The 18,371-nt window shown below is 38.8% G+C and overlaps 1 protein-coding gene and 1 pseudogene across 2 annotated transcripts in view; both read left to right on the top strand.

Annotated features, from left to right (window-relative positions):
- Positions 1-5,078: 5,078 nt before the first annotated feature.
- The window catches only part of LOC309500520 (sucrase-isomaltase, intestinal-like), a gene marked incomplete at its 3' end in the record, with an annotated part of 46,676 nt that continues 33,383 nt past the window's right edge, over positions 5,079-18,371 (top strand). The window contains 15 exon segments of the mRNA XM_082172129.1: positions 5,079-5,101; positions 5,183-5,264; positions 9,004-9,095; positions 9,175-9,295; positions 9,432-9,541; positions 9,627-9,778; positions 11,365-11,536; positions 12,394-12,493; positions 12,733-12,845; positions 13,890-14,015; positions 15,146-15,277; positions 15,442-15,558; positions 16,605-16,718; positions 17,544-17,628; positions 17,723-17,840. Coding sequence (XP_082028255.1) covers positions 5,207-5,264; positions 9,004-9,095; positions 9,175-9,295; positions 9,432-9,541; positions 9,627-9,778; positions 11,365-11,536; positions 12,394-12,493; positions 12,733-12,845; positions 13,890-14,015; positions 15,146-15,277; positions 15,442-15,558; positions 16,605-16,718; positions 17,544-17,628; positions 17,723-17,840 — 1,610 coding nt within the window. The 5' untranslated portion in view covers positions 5,079-5,101; positions 5,183-5,206.
- LOC309500481 (frizzled-1-like) lies at positions 6,002-7,048 on the top strand (annotated as a pseudogene). The gene has a single exon. The product of its transcript is annotated as a frizzled-1-like (transcript).

Below are 18,371 nucleotides of genomic sequence, written 5' to 3'. Positions count from 1 at the left end.
TTTTTTTCTGTGCTTTTGCCTTACTAAGAATTATTTACTGTGCATTGGATAATAATAATATCATTTCATTTTTAGTCATGCAATTCACATTCATGTCCCATAATATATACATCAGTGATCCTGTGCCCTTTCTCTTGATTTGGCAACTGTCCCCTTAAGATATCTATGCATCGCCACTGCTCTGCAAAAATGTTATTGAACTTGTTATCTGTCTCAAAGAACAAGCAGAAAATTAGCTAAATATTAACAGCAAAACAAACTGTCAAAGAGGAGTTTCTGCAAATTCACCATATGTGGGAATGTCCACATAAGAAATGAAGGGAGCTTTTACGGTTTCACCCAGATTTTTTCCCGCAAAACTTAATTTTAGTCTCATCTGACCATCAAACCCAGTACTACTGAAAGCTCCAGTAATGCCTGACAAACATGAGTTTGCTGTTTGATGTCACCAAAGGCTTTTTATTGCAACCTTACCAAACACATTGTGGTTATATAGGTGAGGTCTGATCATAGTTTTGGAGACTTTCTGATCTCAAGACCCAACTAACCAATCATTTTAGCACACATATTTTGGAGAAAACCCTTTTTGTATCATCTATTACACATTTATTTGTGTAGTTTAACTGCAGTTAAAGGTAATTTTTTTGTAATTTTTTATTTATTTTACCAATGGCCATTATTGCCATTATTTCACACGATCAATGTTTGTATGCAATATGTAATAAACAAAAAGTGTATAGCACAAAAAGTCTTAGCCAAATATGAAGAGTCTGGGTCCATGAGGGCAGAGGGCAGTTTTTCCTGAGAGTAAATATCTCTACAGAAATCTGCTGAGCTTCAGTCTTCAGTTGAAGACTTTACTAGAAGATTTCATCTCTAAACATACCACGGACACACAGAGACTCCAGGTAATACGTCATTTTAAAACAATATGAACAGGTAATGTTAGTGTTAATGTGCCGTTTAGAGCTCAAGTAGAATATTAATTTAAATGTGATCACATGGGTTTTACAGACAGGTTTTATTACAAATAAAAACATCTCTAGATTGCAAAGGAACTGAAGGAAAGAATGTCCTTTTTAGTTTCTTAATATTGGGAAAACATTGAGAGAATTAATGAAATATTGTATAGCAAATTATTTTTTATTTTTTTCATGGAACCAGAAGATGAAACTCAGAACTTCCTTGCTAGTCCAAAAAACGAAACCAAGCTTCCCAAAACAACTCGTTTCTGATTTAGTCTCAGTATGACGTCATATCTGCAGAAGATCAAAACCCACTTTTACATCATTACCTCTTTAGCCCCGCCCACCGATTCGATCATGTAGTTGGTTTTTATGCAGATGCTCTTACTAAAGCAACAAAATGATAGAGACACCTCTGAGGATAACACGATGTTGTGCATTTTTTGCATTGCATTAAGCGTGGATCAACGTTTTTTTTTTTAACAAAGTTTCAGATCGCGTCAGTAAGACACAAGCTGCATCCCAATTTGGAGGCTGAATCCTTCGAAGGCTGCGGAAAGTAAACACTAAAATAAAGACAACTCCAACCCACAGCAACAGTGTAAAAGTAGCCCAATTCCAGGCTTGGCAGGTGGGCAGGTGCTCAGCTCAAGTGTCTTGAGAGTTAGCCAGCAAATAATCTAAAAAGGGGTGCCACAGTTTGTCAAAAGTCCTTAAAGAACCAGTGAGTGACAGTCTGATTTTCTATTCAATTTAATTGCACTGGTAAACCTGTTTGCCTCTCCGGACACGTCACATTGCTAGTTGTTTTACTCCCTAACCGAGGGGCCCCCTTTGCACAGATGTGCTGGCACACAGTTGGCCACGGGGCCTACGCAAAAATGTGTTTCCCCCAGTAAGCCAATTTGCACAGACACTATTCAAGGTTTGGGAGGACGAGAAGCAGGTCTTGCTAGTTGCGCCCTTTTGGCCCAACCGGACCTCGTTCCCAGAAATCATGTTCCTCACGACAGCCCCTCCCTGGTGTGTTCCTCTGAGGAAGGACCTGCTTTCTCAGAGACGGAGCACCCTATGGCACCCGCGTCTAGACCTCTGGAAACTCCACGTCTGGTCTCTAGGAGGGGATGCGGAGGACTTTCGTGGTCTACCCCAAGTGGTGGTAGACACCATCACTTCAGTAGAGCCCCCTCTACGAGGCGCCTCTATGCGTTGAAGTGGAACTTGTTCGTTGAGTGGTGCTCTTCCCACCGGGAAGACCCCCGAAGATGCCCAATCAGGACTGTGCTTTCCTTCCTGCAGCACGGTTTGGAACGAAGGCTGTCTCCTCCACCCTGAAAGTGTATGTTGCCCCTATTGCTGCACATCACGATGCAGTGAAAGGGGAGTCTATAGGACAGCACGACCTGATCATCAGGTTCCTGAGGGGTGCTAGAAGGTTAAATCCTCTTCACCCTCACTCTATACCCTCTTGAGACTTGTCTATAGTGCTTACGGCATTGCAGAGATCCCGCTTTGAACCTCTGCAGTCAGTTTGGTTAAAAATCCAGTCTGTGAAGACAGTTCCCTTGGTTGCATTGGCTTCCATCAAGAGGGTAGGGGAACTAGAAGCATTTTCGGTCGAAAAATCGTGCCTGGAATTCGGGCCAGCCAACTCACATATTATCCTAAAACTCTGGCATGGATATGTGCGCAAGGTTCCCACCACTCCCTTCAGGGTCCAGGTGGTGAACCTGCAAGCGCTACCACCGGAGAAGGCAGACCCAGCTCTAGCTTTGCTCTGTCCCATCCACGCTTTGCGCCTGCATGTGGACCAAATGCAACCAACTCTTCGTCTGTTGTGGAGGCCAGCAGAAGGGAAAGGCTGTCTATAAGTAGAGGTTAGTTCACTGGATAGTGGATGCTATTACCCTGGCGTATCAAACCCAAGGCGTGCCTTGCCTGCTCGGGTTGAGAGCTCACCCTTCTAAAAGTGTTGCTTCCTTCTGGGCGTTGGCACATGGCACCTCGCTGGCAGATATATGTATGCCTCAAGTGAATAGTAGCGCAGGGAACCCGCTCAATGTCAGCTTGCTGCGCCATTCCACTCCTATGGACCGGATATGTGCGCTTATTTGCTCCAGTGGAGCAGCGAACCCTGTTGAGTTCCTCCATCACCCTCGGCAGTCAGACGTGGCAGAGCGTATGATGCCAGGCATAACACTCGTATGAAGTGCCAGTCCATATGTGTAACTTCCACATGATATGTGTAACTTCCTCCCAACGTGCAGGATGTGGCTTCCGCAGCGTTCCTTTTCCACTAGAAAGGGAACGCTTTCCCAGTGTTATCCAATAGCGGATTAGGAGGCTTATGCAGGGCGCTGGAAGGGCCAGCAACAGTGGCGTTGAAAATAAATAAATAATTAATAAATGAACATGACTTTTCTGTCAAAATATCACAGCTGTTCCAATGAATAAATATCTCTATATCAAACAAATTGGTCTTTCCCCCTTTTTTTGTGTAAATTCCCTCCAGAAAGAGAACTTTCTCGAGATTGGAATTGTCTTAAAAAAAAAGAATCCTGTTGTCACCGACGCAATGAATCTTGGGACAGGCTAGGCTGCGAAGGATCTACTCGTTCTATTCTTTGCAGTCTGAGGAATGAAGGACGCATTTGTAGTCCACATTCGAAGGAGTTTTTGATTAGAACAGCCTTTATTGCGCCGCTGTGGCGCAAACGGCCTTCGAAAGATGCAGCCCCTGAATTGGGATGTCTTTCAGTTATTCTGCTTGTTAACAGCAGGTGTTCATCAGTGTCTGAATTTACTCTTCTTTTCATTCACTGTCAAGTGGACTATGTTAGTATACTAATGTAGGGAATAGTGAATAAGGCTATATGGTTTGATTTGGGACAGTCTCTTAAGTGTCGATTTAATTCACGTTATATTCCTGCAGGCTATTTTCTCAAAAACTGCGAATATTACCCAGAATGGATTGTTTTCTAAATGGTATGTTACTGTCAGAATTTGGCAGGTTTTTTGGTAACGCTTTAGATTACAGCCTGGAAAGTACTGCGTAATTAAAGTGATTTTAAAGTGTAACTTCCTTTAATTATAGTGTACCAATAAAGTACTTACATGTAAGTATAAGGGAACAATATCTAATAGTTTGGAGAATAAAGTGGTAACAACCAGGAGAATTAAACATTATTTATACTCAAGTATTATAGAACTAAGAGATACATATTATACTATGATACAACAATCTTACATTTGGGAGCAATTAAGGTACCTTTTTGAAATAATGGTATACCAATACATACTGTATAGGCTTTTTAAATGTTAATACTTTAACACTTAAATGCCAATACTTTCCGGACTGTAATCTAAAGCGTTAACGTTTTTTGTTTTTTTTACTGCAAGATTTTAGTATGCATATTTGCTGATGACAGCAACAATCCTCCATTCATTCAAGCTGACTCTGACATATTCAAGGTAATTTTGATTCCAGCAACTGCTCATGTTCTCTTTCTCACATGCTGTTTACACAATGCTATCACATTTGTGAAAATGCTTAAACAAAAGTTTCATAGTGTCACAGAAAGTACAAAGTTTCAGCATTAAAATTAACAACATTTTCATTGGAAATTGTTATCCACATAATACCAATTTAAAAATTAACATGAATCTCAGAATCCATATGCGTTTTCTCACTTTTCTTCCAATGACAGCAACACTCAAAGTGCATGAAGTCCACAAGTTTGTGTAAAACCTGATGAGCATGTTCTCCAGCATGATTTGAGTTGATCCAAAGAGCATCTTATGAAGGGTGTGAGAAATGTATAAACCATGCACATAAAACATGTACTGATGCAATTACAAAATTACACTACCAAATAGATGAATAATATCTATTAATCTATTCAGTATACATACCAAGAACACACATAAAACAGCATTAATCCACATCGTAACAATGGTACAAGTATTATAACAGAAAGAGTGGGTACAAACTATACAAAAACATTGTTTGTACAGGAAGTGAGAACATGAGCAGGTGCTGGCTGGTACTGATAAACGAACTCCCCTCCAATATATAAAATGATAAACCAGGGCCCCACAACGCATTGTCCAGACATTGACATTGACATACTGAACTGGTTCGTGACACAAAAATACATAATTGAACCATGTAAACTTTGTAATAATTTATGTATAATTCTGTTTTAAATTCAATACAGAGTTCCAGTATTCTTTGAGAAACAATGGCAGTCTGGACTGTCTACCTGTCTCTCTGTCTTCTCATAGCTTTGACTGCTTCAGGTAAGACCATTATTCCACTTTTCTCATCATAACTGTTATTTTAACATGAATTGTAGCACACCTGGGACACTGTAATGACTAATCAGAAGCCAGGAATGGAATGATCTAATACACTATGTGCATGCACTAAACTAAACCTGCATTTGTCTAAGTATTAAGATGATCATACAAAATTACAATATAACAATAAAACAACAATTATATCATTATATCAGCTAAAGTTTTTTAGTTATTTTACATTTATTTATATTATTATTTTTGACAATAAAATACATGAACAAATATGCCTGTTAATCTGTAGTATATTAATATTATTATTAGCAGTAGTAGTAGTAGTAGTGTAGCTATTGTTCATTTTATTCTATTAAATAAGTGTTTGTTTTACATTTATTTATATTATTATTTTTGACAATAAAATACATGAACAAATATGCCTGTTAATCTGTAGTATATTAATATTATTATTAGCAGTAGTAGTAGTAGTGTAGCTATTGTTCATTTTATTCTATTAAAAAAGTGTTTGTATGAACATTGGATGCTGATACTAGAGCATAGAGATTTATGCAAAGCTGTCCAATATGACTATATATAGCCTATAATAATAAGTTATTGATATCATTATGCACAAAATAAGTCATATTTATTTGATGCAAAGGAAAACAACAATGTGTGTGATAGACATACAGTCTGTTCCATAGAAGACATACACAACCAATTTCATCTAGAGCACGCCTGAGATGAGCGCGCCCGTCAACCCGATACCACCGTACCTCAACTACCGCTTTCTGGGCAAGGAGAACTGTGGCGCGCCGTGCGAATCCAAAAAACTCCACGGGACGATGTACTTCAGCGAGGACATTTGGATACATTTGGACATTTGCGCATTTGGATCAGGATTTGGTCTGTTTTGTGCTGCGCGTCCACTTTATTCACCGTCCTGACTTATTTAGATGACATGAAGTGTTTAAGTTACCCGGAAAGACCCATTATATTCCTGTCAGGGTGTTGAACGATGGTGTCCATCGCTTACATCGCTGGATTCCTGCTGGAAGACAAAGTGGTTTGCAATGAGCAGTTCGATAATGAGTTCAGGACAGTGGTTCAAGGCAGAAAAAAGGAAGGTTGCACCATCCTGTTCATGATGTTGTAGTTCTTCAGCATGTCCAGCTCTATCTGGTGGGTCATCCTCACTTGGTTCGTCGCGGCCGGGATGAAATGGGGTCACGAGGCCATTGACGCAAATTTGCAATATTTCCATCTCGCAGTGTGGGAAGTGGCAGCCATCAAGACCATCAGCATCCTGGCGGTGGATCAAGTGGATGGAGATGTTCTCAATGGCGTTTGCTTCGTGGGGATTCAGCAGCGTGGAAGCGCTCGTTCATCCTGGCGCCGCTGTTCATTGGCACCTCTTTCCTCCTGGTGGGCTTCGTGTTTCTGTTCCACATCAGGATCATCATGAAGCACGACGACACCAAGACGGAGAAGCTGGAGAAGCTGATGGTGATCAGTGTCCTCTACACGATTCCAGCCACTATCGTGATTACGTGTTATTACTTCTACGAACAGGTCTTTCGGAATCAGTGGGAACAGACAAGGAACATGGTGCCGTGTACCGCATACAACCCGCAGATGAACCTGGACTTCAAAGTGTTCATGATCAAATAGCTAATGACCCTGATCATGGGGATCATGTCTGGATTCTGTATATGGTCCAGAAAGACGCTTAACTCATGAAGTTCTACACGAGACTGGCACACAGCAAACAAAGAGAAACAACCGTGTGACTTATGTAACGGGCGCGCTTTGTCTTTAACAGTTTGATGTTATATTGGATGCACGTCCATTAACCCTTGTATGCTCTGCGTTGTGTTCTTGTTGTAATGGGTGAAGAAAGGACCCGGACCACGACCAACTGCTGGTTGCTCTTTTAATGAATGCAGAACGATGGATTTGTCTGTACAAATCAACAAAAATATACACAAGGCTCTGTTACATGCAGTCTCCTCCACACAGCACACAGATCTCAAGCTCCTTCTCTCACCTGGCCTAGCGCAGACTGCACATACATACACGACTGATAAAACAGACGACTTTCGTTCATCTTTAGTATTATCAGCAAAAATGTGAAAATGAATTAAATTATAAAATGCTCAATGTAATTGACATGAATTTCTTTTACATTTTTAATACAGCCAATGTAAATATGCCAGATGAATAATAATGAACATTATACACATACCTGTACAAATCAACAAAAATATAGGCTCTGTTACATGCAGTCTCCTCCACACAGCACACAGATCTCAAGCTCCTGTTAGCAGATAAACATATAGATAGCCCTGTAGACTAGCACGTGGAAACATGTCTAACTTTACTTTAAAGCTTGCAAAAAGTCTGTTTACAAGGTTTATATTCGACTGACACATTACCTGCATGTTCACAACCTCAAAACTAACATTTATATATGAATAAAACAAGGTTTGCATCGTCCAAAAACCGAAATGAGTGTTTAAAACTGACGTGCAAAATAATACATTACCTTCTCTCAGCTGGCCTAGCGCAGACTGAAAGAAGCGCATAAATGACGACACAAGGCCAGCGACCTCTTAAAGTGACAGTACAGGTATTAACACCACGGTCTGAATACAACATTCAGGCATAAATATTGGCAATAAAACAAATCTTAAACATATAGAAAACAATGTTCATCAGGATTTGGTGACATTTCAACCGTAAAAATAAAGATATAACTTCAACCCGGTTACACTTACATTAACCAACTGCTTAGAGCGGCAATATATAAATGAACTAAATGAATACAAATTTTACAACGAAAATGAACCATCACTGAACTTAAGCTGGACTATGATGCTGTTTTCTTCTAGATCTGCTGTACAGCAGAACAATCTTTGTTCAGTGATGGTTCATTTTTGTTGTAAAAAAAGTTATTAATTTAGTTAATTTATATATATAGAAGCTCTGGAGAAAACCGTGATGTCATCGTCCAGCTCAGTTCAGTTCTCATATAATGGTGTCAATGCTGTCAGATCAATAATATTGTTGAATATTAAGTGTCCTCAACTAAGCAAGCCAAAAGCCAAAGGCAACAGTGGTAAGGAACCAAAACTCCATCAGTGACAGAATGGAGAAAAAAAACCTTGGGAGAATCCAGGGTCAGTCGCTCAGTTCTCCTCTGACCAACGAATGAACAGTGTATGATTATGATTCAGCCAGCATTACAGGTCAGAAGTCAGATTGGATTGGAACATTCAGAATATTTATCCAGTTCCATCTGGTTGAAGATCGGAGTTTGTTGAGGATCAGTGCCACTGATGTTGTATGGCAGTAAGCCAGTGTTTGATTTCTAGAAACTGTACAACAGTTAAGGGTTTAAGGAAGGTGGTAAGATTAAGTTCAGGAATGTGATTAAAGACATTAAAGTTTAAATAAATCAGATATTGGATTTTTACATTTGCCATGCAACATGTAGTATTAATATATAATTTGTATGTAATACAAGGTACACAAGAATGTAAATGTGTACCTTGAAATTCAATGTGAGTCGCTTTGGATAAAAGTGTCTGCCAAATACATAAATGTAAATGTAAATGATTTAATTACTGTGTGATCACAAGTGCATTTTATTTGTTTTTAGCAAAGAAACTTCCATAAATGATTCTCTCTCTCTTTTTATCTTTTAAATTATATCTATAATTTTTCCCTTTGTCCCCAACTTCAGATCCAGGTTCAGATGGAGACATTGTTCCAGAATGTCCCAACATTCCACATGGCGAGAGAGTGGACTGTTTCCCAGATCCCAACGCTTCCCAGGTAAACTGCAGTGGATATGGCCTACATTCCACACAAACCCCCAGCATGCTTTGCTAAATCTTACTGTGCGTCCTTACAGCAAAAGTGTTTGGAAAGAGCTTGCTGTTGGAGCCCCGTGAGTGAGGCTAACGTTCCCTGGTGCTTCTTTTCCAAACACCATGGCTACAGCGTGTTCAGCGAAAGCATGCCTGACAGCACACGTGAGTTCAGCCTCAACCCAGATGTTGTGCAAATAATCTACTTTCCATTGTGCTTTGAAAAGTTTGTATTCGACCATGTAACAAGTAGAGCAAACAATTCGCCAAGACCTCATGGAAAATGTTTGTTTTGCTGTAGATATTGAGGCCAAGCTGACAAGAATGGATGCTCCATCTCTATTTGGAGCTGATATTAAAGAGTTGACCTTCTACGCTGAAATGCAGACAGAAAACCGTCTTCGATTTAAGGTCTGTTTGAAAACTGACGCAGATAGGAGAGGCATCGTGTCAATGTAAAGACGTCTATAATGGCGTGCAATGTTCTCTTTGTCAGATCACTGATACAAAGCAAGCCAGGTTTGAGGTTCCTCATGAGCATGTGCAAGCACCTTCCATCCCTCCCACCGGACCCCTAAAATATAGACTGGAGCTGATCCAGAAGCCCTTTGGACTGAAAGTTTGGAGAACATCTCCTGAAAAACTCCTGTGAGTGGGAAGCTCTTCATTTGCACACACAGATCATACACTATATTTCCAAAAGTATTGGGACACCCCTCCAAATCATTGAATTCAGGTGTTCCAATCACTTCCATGGCCACAGTTGTATAAAATCAAGCACCTAGGCATGCAGACGCTTCTACAAACATATGTGAAAGGATGGGTCGCTCTCAGGAGCTCAGTGAATTCAAGTGTGGTACCAAGATAGGTTGCCACCTGTGCAATAAGCCCATTCGTGAAATTTCCTCACTAATAAAAATTCCACGGTCAACCGTTAGTTATAACAAAGTGGAAGCAATTGGGAACAACAGCAGCAAAATGGTAGGTCACGTAAAATCACAGAGCGGGGTCAGCGCATGCTGAGGCTCAAAGTGTGCAGAAATCACCAACTTTCTGCAGAGTCAATAGCTACAGACCTCCAAACCTCGTGTGGCCTTCAGATTAGCTCAAGAACAGCGAGTTTGGTCTGGAGGAACTTGACTGGCCTGCACAGAGTCCTGACTTCAGCCCGATAGAACAGCTTTGGGATGAATTAGAGCGGAGACTGGGAGCCAGGCCTTCTCGTCCAACATCAGTGCCTGACCTCACAAATGCGCTTCTAGAAGAATGGTCAGAAATTCCCATAAACGCACTCCTAAACCGTGTGGAAAGCCTTCCCAGAAGAGTTGAAGCTGTTATAGCTGCACAGGGTGGGCCAACTCCATATTAAACCCCACGGATAAGGAATGGGAGATCATTAAAGTTAATGTCCATGTAAAGGCAGACGTCCCAAAACTTTTGGCAATATGGTGTGTTGGCTCTTTGGGAGTTTAGTGCATTGCAGCACAGAATCATTTTAGAGTGTTTCTTTGACTAAACGAGGGACAATCACAGCACCAAAAATACAGAAATTAGAGGTATGAATAGAATGAGGGAATCCAGCCTGAAATAATGCAAACAGGCTTTCTCTAAAGCAGTCAGTCTTCATCTCGCTGTCTACACGATATTGATGGAAACGGCTTTGTTTCCTTTTGCCATTGTCTGCCGTCATGTGTGTTTTTGTGCACTGCTGAAAAATGACAGGCAGGTAAAAAGTAAGTTATGATTCCTAGTGTTCAAATCTAATTTGATCATTTTTAAGTCACAGTGACTATCAGCCCTGCTTCATGCATGTTGCATCTGTCACATAAACAATGCATATTCATTTCGGTGGCTTTTTAAAGAGATATTAAAGAAAGCAGTGGGCCGCTGCTTATTGGAAGTTTATGCAACAGTTTGCTAATGAAATTATGTTCAACCAACAAACTAGATTGAGTTAGAGGAACTTAATAATTTGAAGCATAAACAGTTGATTATAAAAAATAAAATAAAATAAAAACTGAAGTTGGTCCTGGAATCAATTAATCTGATCTATTTCAGTTAACATCAACGGCTAGCATAGCACATGCTAATGTAACTTATTTAGCATGTAAACTCTTTTAAATGTCAAACATAACAGTATTAAATAAAAATGTTCTTGGCAGGTTTCATGACATGACAGGTTTCTGTGAGTAAACGTCCTCTCTACAACACCTCTTCCTCTCTTGCTCGGTCAGGTTTGACACAACCATTGGGCCGCTGGTTTTTGCTGATCAGTATCTTCAGCTCTCGGCTAAACTCCCATCTCACAACATCTATGGACTTGGAGAGCACGTCCATCAGACCTTCCGCCATGACACCAACTGGAGGACCTGGCCTATCTTCGCAAGAGCTGCTTTTCCCAATGGCGTGAGTCATAGCATTTAGACCATTTGCACAAACATTTTCACTATTCCAAACCAGTATGACTTTGGGAAATGTCTCAGTGAAATATACAGTTTTAGATGCGTTTTTGAAGAATATCCTGGCCACTCTGAGGGACTGAGGATGTCAAGCTTCAAAAAGGACACAAAAGCAGTTCACAACTCATTCACCGTATTCAAAATCTTTCGAAGTCATTTGACAAAAAATTTAAGTAAACCGGATCATTGAGTCAGTGATCAGAACTCAAGAACTGGATCAGTCTGATTCATGAATGAATCGTTTAGAACAACTCACTACTTAGCACTACTTTTCCGAAGAGATCTAGGGTGGATTTCAAGGTTTTCAGTGAATAACAACTTTAAAAGACTTAAAATATAGTGCATGATTCAAATGTACAGCTTTTATAATACTTTTATAGTGACTTTCTTGTCGCTTTAGAGCTCAACAGCCCCATTTCTCATTCTCTTTTGTTATCTGTTTTGTATGTGTGTGTATATATATATTGTTTTCCAGAAAATAAATTAAATTAGTAAATGATGACAGAATGGAACTTTTCTTTTAATTCTAATTAATCTGACTCTTTTATGATGTAACCAAATGCAATCTGGTTGATTTAATCATATTAACTAAATGTTGATGTGAATGAACCAATTAATTAAAGAATTTCACATGAAGAACATTTTCAGGTTACCTAACAAAACACTTTTTACAGTGCATTGTGTAGGATTATCCTGCAATTTGTGTTTCAAGATCATGACACATAAATATCCCAAACTGTCTAATTAACTAATTAAAATGTTTAAATCTGCCATTACAAACCTTGATGTATTTTCCTACCCCAGGGCCCAGACAACCTGTACGGCCACTACCCCTATTTCACATGTCTGGAAGACGCCAGTGGCCAATCCTTTGGTGTTTTTCTCATGAACAGCAATGCTATGGGTAAACAGACCCTCTCTTGAGTAGTTTTATTGTGTATTTTTAATTTTTTTTATTGCCGGTCAAAAACATGAGCTTTGCCGTGGACTAAATTCATAATCTTTAATAACATGGTTTGTGATGTCTGTGCACAGCATGTATAGGCCTAGTGCGTTGTGAGGTGTTTGTGTGTTTGGAATGGCTGCTTTTGTTAAAGATTAGTAAATGAGAGCAGTTTATGTCTGTCTGTTGTCTGTGTGCAGAGGTGACTATCCAGCCGGCTCCAGCCGTGACCTACCGGACTATTGGAGGGGTTTTGGACTTCTACATCTTGCTTGGAGACACACCAGAGGCAGTGGTGGACGAGTTCACACAGGTGAGCGGAAATAGAAACACTAGTGACTCTTTTGGGTGGCATTGTAAATACTTGGAATTGTTTTTTCGTGTTAGACACACAGCATGGTGGACAGTACACGTAATTTCTCCGCTTTCCAATCGGATTAAAAGTAAAAAGCTCATATTTTAAACAAATATTTTTAACAAAATACTATAATTTATTGTACAAAAATACTTGATTCTTATTGGTCAGTCATAGTATTCATAGTATTTTTGTACACAAAAAAAAAAAAAAAAAAAAAAATTATATTATAAATTAAAAACATTTATTATATGTTTATTATCTGTTCAAAAGTTTTAGTGAAATAACCACTAAATGTTGTTATTATTTACAAATATTATCAATTACAAGTTACAACTATTATGAATTAAAATCATATAAAATAGTATAATTTATTACACAACTATAAGTGACTATTGTCCTGGTCAAAATATTTGTATTTCTTATAAAAAAAATAAAATCACATCAATATTTCATGACCATTTCAGGGTTATTTTCATTAACTCAAACTTAAAGCTAAAACCATTAAAAAATATAAAATTATTTCAGCTATAGTTAAGACATAATTTCTCTTTTTCTTTCTAGTATTAAAATTACCAAAACTAAAATTGAAATAAATATTTATAAGAACTATGTAGACATTAAACAAACCTACTAAAAATGACAAACACATGCAAGAAAATTACTAAAACTTTAACTAAAATTAAAATGAAAACGGAATTCAAAATATTAATAAAAACTAAAATAATATATCAATGATACTAAAATAACACTGGTCCATTTATGTTTTTTTTTTTTTCTTAGCAAATAGCAGTAATAAGCAGTCAGACGGTCATTATTGCAAAATAAACCCTGATCCTGATCTCGCCATGAACTTCTTACCAAAATTTCATCAAAGCTAACTGACATTACCTCGTGACGGGAGTTGAAGTGAACTCCTATAGGCCCAGATGAAGCTTCCAGATGAGCCTGAGGAAGTCCTTTGATGTTCAGCGTCTTTAACATTGCATTATGTCTCTGCAGCTGATCGGCAGGCCTTTCATCCCTCCGTACTGGTCTCTGGGCTTCCAGCTCTCTCGCTGGGACTACGGCAGCCTGGACGAGGTCAAGAGAGTCGTGGAGAGAAATCGACAGGCCGGCCTTCCGTATGTAAGGGCCAGGAACAGAAGGAGGCTCCTCACTTTCTTCTGCAAAATTTAATTCCAACCCAGTCCTTCAAAGCCACAGTCGAGAGCACGGAATATAGCTGACAGATTCATGAATAATAACTGCACATATACTGTACATGTATTTAGAAGCGTTTGGCACCTTATGGTGGGACTCTAACTGCCGAAAGATGCACTGAAGCTCAGTGTTTAATGTAGTTCGAAACAAAAAAGGCATTAGCATGTCAGGATGGTGCATCTCCACCTGATTAGCATTAGAAAATGACTGGCATCTGCTGATGGCTGATGGAAGTCAAGCCTTCCAGAACAATCAAAACAGACAGCAGTGAATCTACAATGTTAGCTTGCAAAAGAGGCATTAGCCTTCAGTGTTATAGTGCATGATCTTGATTCCTTAGTGAAACGTTATACATCAAATAGATCCCTGCGGTCTTCCGATCAGTCTCTTTTAATGATTCCAAGATCTAGATTAAAACTTAGGGGTGACCGCGCCTTCTCGATCGCTGCCCCGAAACTTTGGAATTTGTAACCTGTTCACATCAGATTGGCTCAGACTATTTCGAGTTTTAAATCATTGTTAAAAACTCATCTATTAACTCAAGCTTTTAATTCCTCTGGGCGTTGAGTCTAAATTCTCTGTTGTTGTTTTATGTTGTTTTTGTGTTGTCTATGTATTTATTTATATTTTATTATCTCTGGAAAGCACATTGGTGCAACTGCAGTTGCAATGAATTGTGCTATATAAATACAAGAAAGAAAGAAAGAAGACAGAAATGAACATTAACAACCTAAGAATAAAGCTTCCAAAAGCGTGTTTTCACAGTTATGCCATAAAAGAACCATTTCTGGTTCCCCAGAGAACCTTTCAGTGAATAGAACCATTAATGTCTTAATGTAAAGAACATTTTAATCTAAAGAACCTTTTCCACTATAAAGAACCGTATGTGAGATGGAAAGATTCCATGGATTCTTCACAGAACCATTGAAGCCAATAAAGAACCTTTATGTAACTTCCTTAATTATACGTTGAAGTGAAAGAGGATATTCAGTGAGAGAGGGAAACTGATTTGATGTAGATTTTACAGAGACTCACATCATTATTTTGTGTTCCAGGACGTCCAGTATACTGATATTGACTACATGGAGGACAATAAGGTCTTCACCTATGATACAGTGAAATTTGCAGAGCTGCCTCAGTTTGCTGACTACATGCATGATAAAGGGCAGAAATACATCATCATATTGGTGAGCCATTGATATTGTGGTTTCATTTATGCTGAGCTGCAGAGTTTTATAGGTTGGCACATTAGTTCTGGGTTTTGGACTGTAGTTTAGAGTCATACATTTCAACCCCTTGCTGAATTTGATTTTGTCCAGTTGAAAACCTCAGAACATTTTCTTCTTGGTAGGATCCTGCCGTGTCCACCAGTCGGAGGATAAACGGACCTTATGAAGCTCTTGACAGGGGTCATGTGGCTAAAGCTTGGGTCACTGAAGCGGACGGGGAAACACCTCTACTGGGAGAGGTACGATCCTCCAAACATACTCCTGATTGGGTAATCGTTAGTAGGGTTTGGGACTGAGAACTGGTTTTTCTTTATCAAAATATCTGAACTTGAATGATTTCCATGATGTTTGGTTTTAGTAATTGTTGTTGGACATCTGCATTTTTACACTGATGTGGACAGATAACATACAGTATCATTGTATTGCAGTGTCCTCGCTGGTTGAAATACACAGTGTGAACAGGGTCTGATCTACTGTAGGAACAAATGAACAAACTTATTTTTGGTGAATTGGTCAAAAAAGAGCATGTACATCTCATTTTAAAATGTATTAAAATTGAAAACGGTAAATTGTAGTAATATTTCACAATATTACTGTTTTTACAATATTTTTGACCAAATAAATGCACCCTTGTTGAGGAGAAGAGTCTTCTTTTTATTCTCTCTCTCTCTCTCTCTCTCTCTCTCTCTCTCTCTCTCTCTCTCTCTCTCTCTCTCTCTCTCTCTCTCTCTCTTGGAGGATTGGTGCCTTTTAAAATAACTGAAAGAGTGGAATCATTAAATTAAAATAAAATCAGAGCCATAATCATCATATCTCTTACAATTCCCATCCACATTTTTACCCATTAAACATTATTAATTGTCCAATTCTATTTTGGGATACAATTATATTGGACATCTGGAGTTGCCATTCAATTTACCATATGCAAACTATAAGACACATATCACTTGGCAAACATATAATATGTGGCAGATGCAGATTTGCTTTTTTATGGTTTTATTTTAGGTCAGTGTTTGCATTGATTTTGCATTAGAGTTTAATGTCACACCTTCCTGCAGCTCAGAGCCATGTGAGAAGAGGGGGGAAAGGACACAAGAGGGAATGGAAATGCCAATGACTTAAAAATTACAACAACAACAAAAAAACATTTAGACCAGCTGTTTTTGCAGTGCTAGGTGTCATCTGTGACCTATTGTAATGCTAGCGAGCGAATCATGGCTCATTCATTCATTCGAATGAGAATAAGAATTCAGCCCATTCTCCTCCTCTCTCTCTCATGTCACAGGTCTGGCCAGGGGAAACCGTGTTTCCTGACTACACTAACCAGTCTTGCATTGATTGGTGGGTTGATGAAATTTTGCGCTTCCACAAAGAAGTCAAGCACGACGCTCTCTGGATTGTAAGTAACCGGCAGAGATCCTTATCCGTCACCAGATATTGAACCTGATCATTTTACGACCTGGTTGAAAGGTCATTTATAAGTCACTGCATCAATATGTATTAATCATGATAATTAATCAAACACAGCAAAGCTCAATAAACATCTCATCTAGAGTACAATATAAACCACAAAAGCTTTAAAGCTCAACATAATATCATAATTGACCCTACTTACAGTAGTAATTCATCAAACTCCTGTTCAAGTAAATTCACATTAATTTGTATAGCGCTTTCGCAGTACATATTTCACAGCAGCTTTACAGAAAATGCATGTTTCAAATATTGCAATCAAGAAGCGAATGGTGACTGTCTTGAAGAAATGTATTTTACACCATCCAATCAATTCCCGATTGATAAAATCTAGTTCAGAAATTAATCAATATTCTGATTCAGAAATGAAAGTAAAATGGTTACGAATGCCATTTCATGTTGACTGTAAAGCCTCCCTACACTGTAAAAAAGAGAAGTTGAGCTGTCTTTAAAAAAATAAGACAACCTATCACACTAAACGTTTTAAGTTAAATCAATTTATTCGCTCCAATTACAGTCAACTTAAATACTTTTTGTTCATCGGAGTAACATAGTCTTCTGAACTTAAAAATGATTGTCAAGGTAATCAAAGAATGTTTAGAGCAGCTACAATTTTTCATCTCCATTTTTGATTTTCAAAGATAACTTCACGACATGAACATTGTTTGCCTCTTAAAACTAGTGTTTGCTTTAATTTTGAGACATTTAGCTGCTGAATTAGGGAGCGCTGAACTAACTGCTGTTTTTTTCTCAGGACATGAATGAGGTGGCCAGTTTCGTGAAGGGAAGCATCAAAGGCTGCGCTGATAACAAGCTCAACTATCCTCCATTCACCCCACGTGAGTCTGAAATGGATCTACAGCAAGATTTCACATCAGCATCTCCTCACTCTCTGTAAACATCTGTCCTCTTGATTTCCATTCGACTCTAAAGGTATTCTTGATAACCTGATGTTCAGTAAGACCTTATGTATGGATGCTAAACACAACTGGGGGAACCACTATGATGTCCACAGTCTCTATGGCTACTCTATGGTCCTGGCCACTGAGAAGTAAGTGTTGGCTTTTCCACACTCTCTGTGCAAATAATCTCTGTTATGACTGACTGATGCTGCGTTCTAGTCTTGTCATAATGATTAATACGGATTAACATCACAACAATGTTGTATTTACTAGTGGATATAGTCATATATTAATGTGCTCATGGTTGTGACATCATAACCATGATGAGTTCGGAATTATGTTTATGAATCATTTCATAAATGGGTGGTTGTAGGAGGGGAGGTTAATGTTGTTAGTCTTAGTGTATGTCTACATAGTATATTCAGTTTTTTTTTATTTCTCTGTTGCACAATGTTGAATCTGGATAAACTAATTTTACTTAATTTTGCAAGCACCTGATTTTTAAGTTGGAAATAAACTGGTGGTTGTGTCTTTCCAATACGCTCCTTGATGTGGTGCCAGCGCCCCTATACCTCTAGTGAGTGCCGGTCCTCCCTATACACAAAGTACACAAGTTGCATAGGGTCCCAATGTCTGTCTTGGCAAGTTTCACTTAAACGCAGTTAGTTATGTCTTAAAGG

The sequence above is a fragment of the Leuciscus leuciscus genome (assembly GCF_965113295.1).
Source record: "Leuciscus leuciscus genome assembly, chromosome: 6".
NCBI lineage: Eukaryota > Metazoa > Chordata > Actinopteri > Cypriniformes > Leuciscidae > Leuciscus > Leuciscus leuciscus.
Note: the sequence above shows the minus strand (reverse complement) of the source record. Positions and strands in the feature narration are given on the sequence as shown.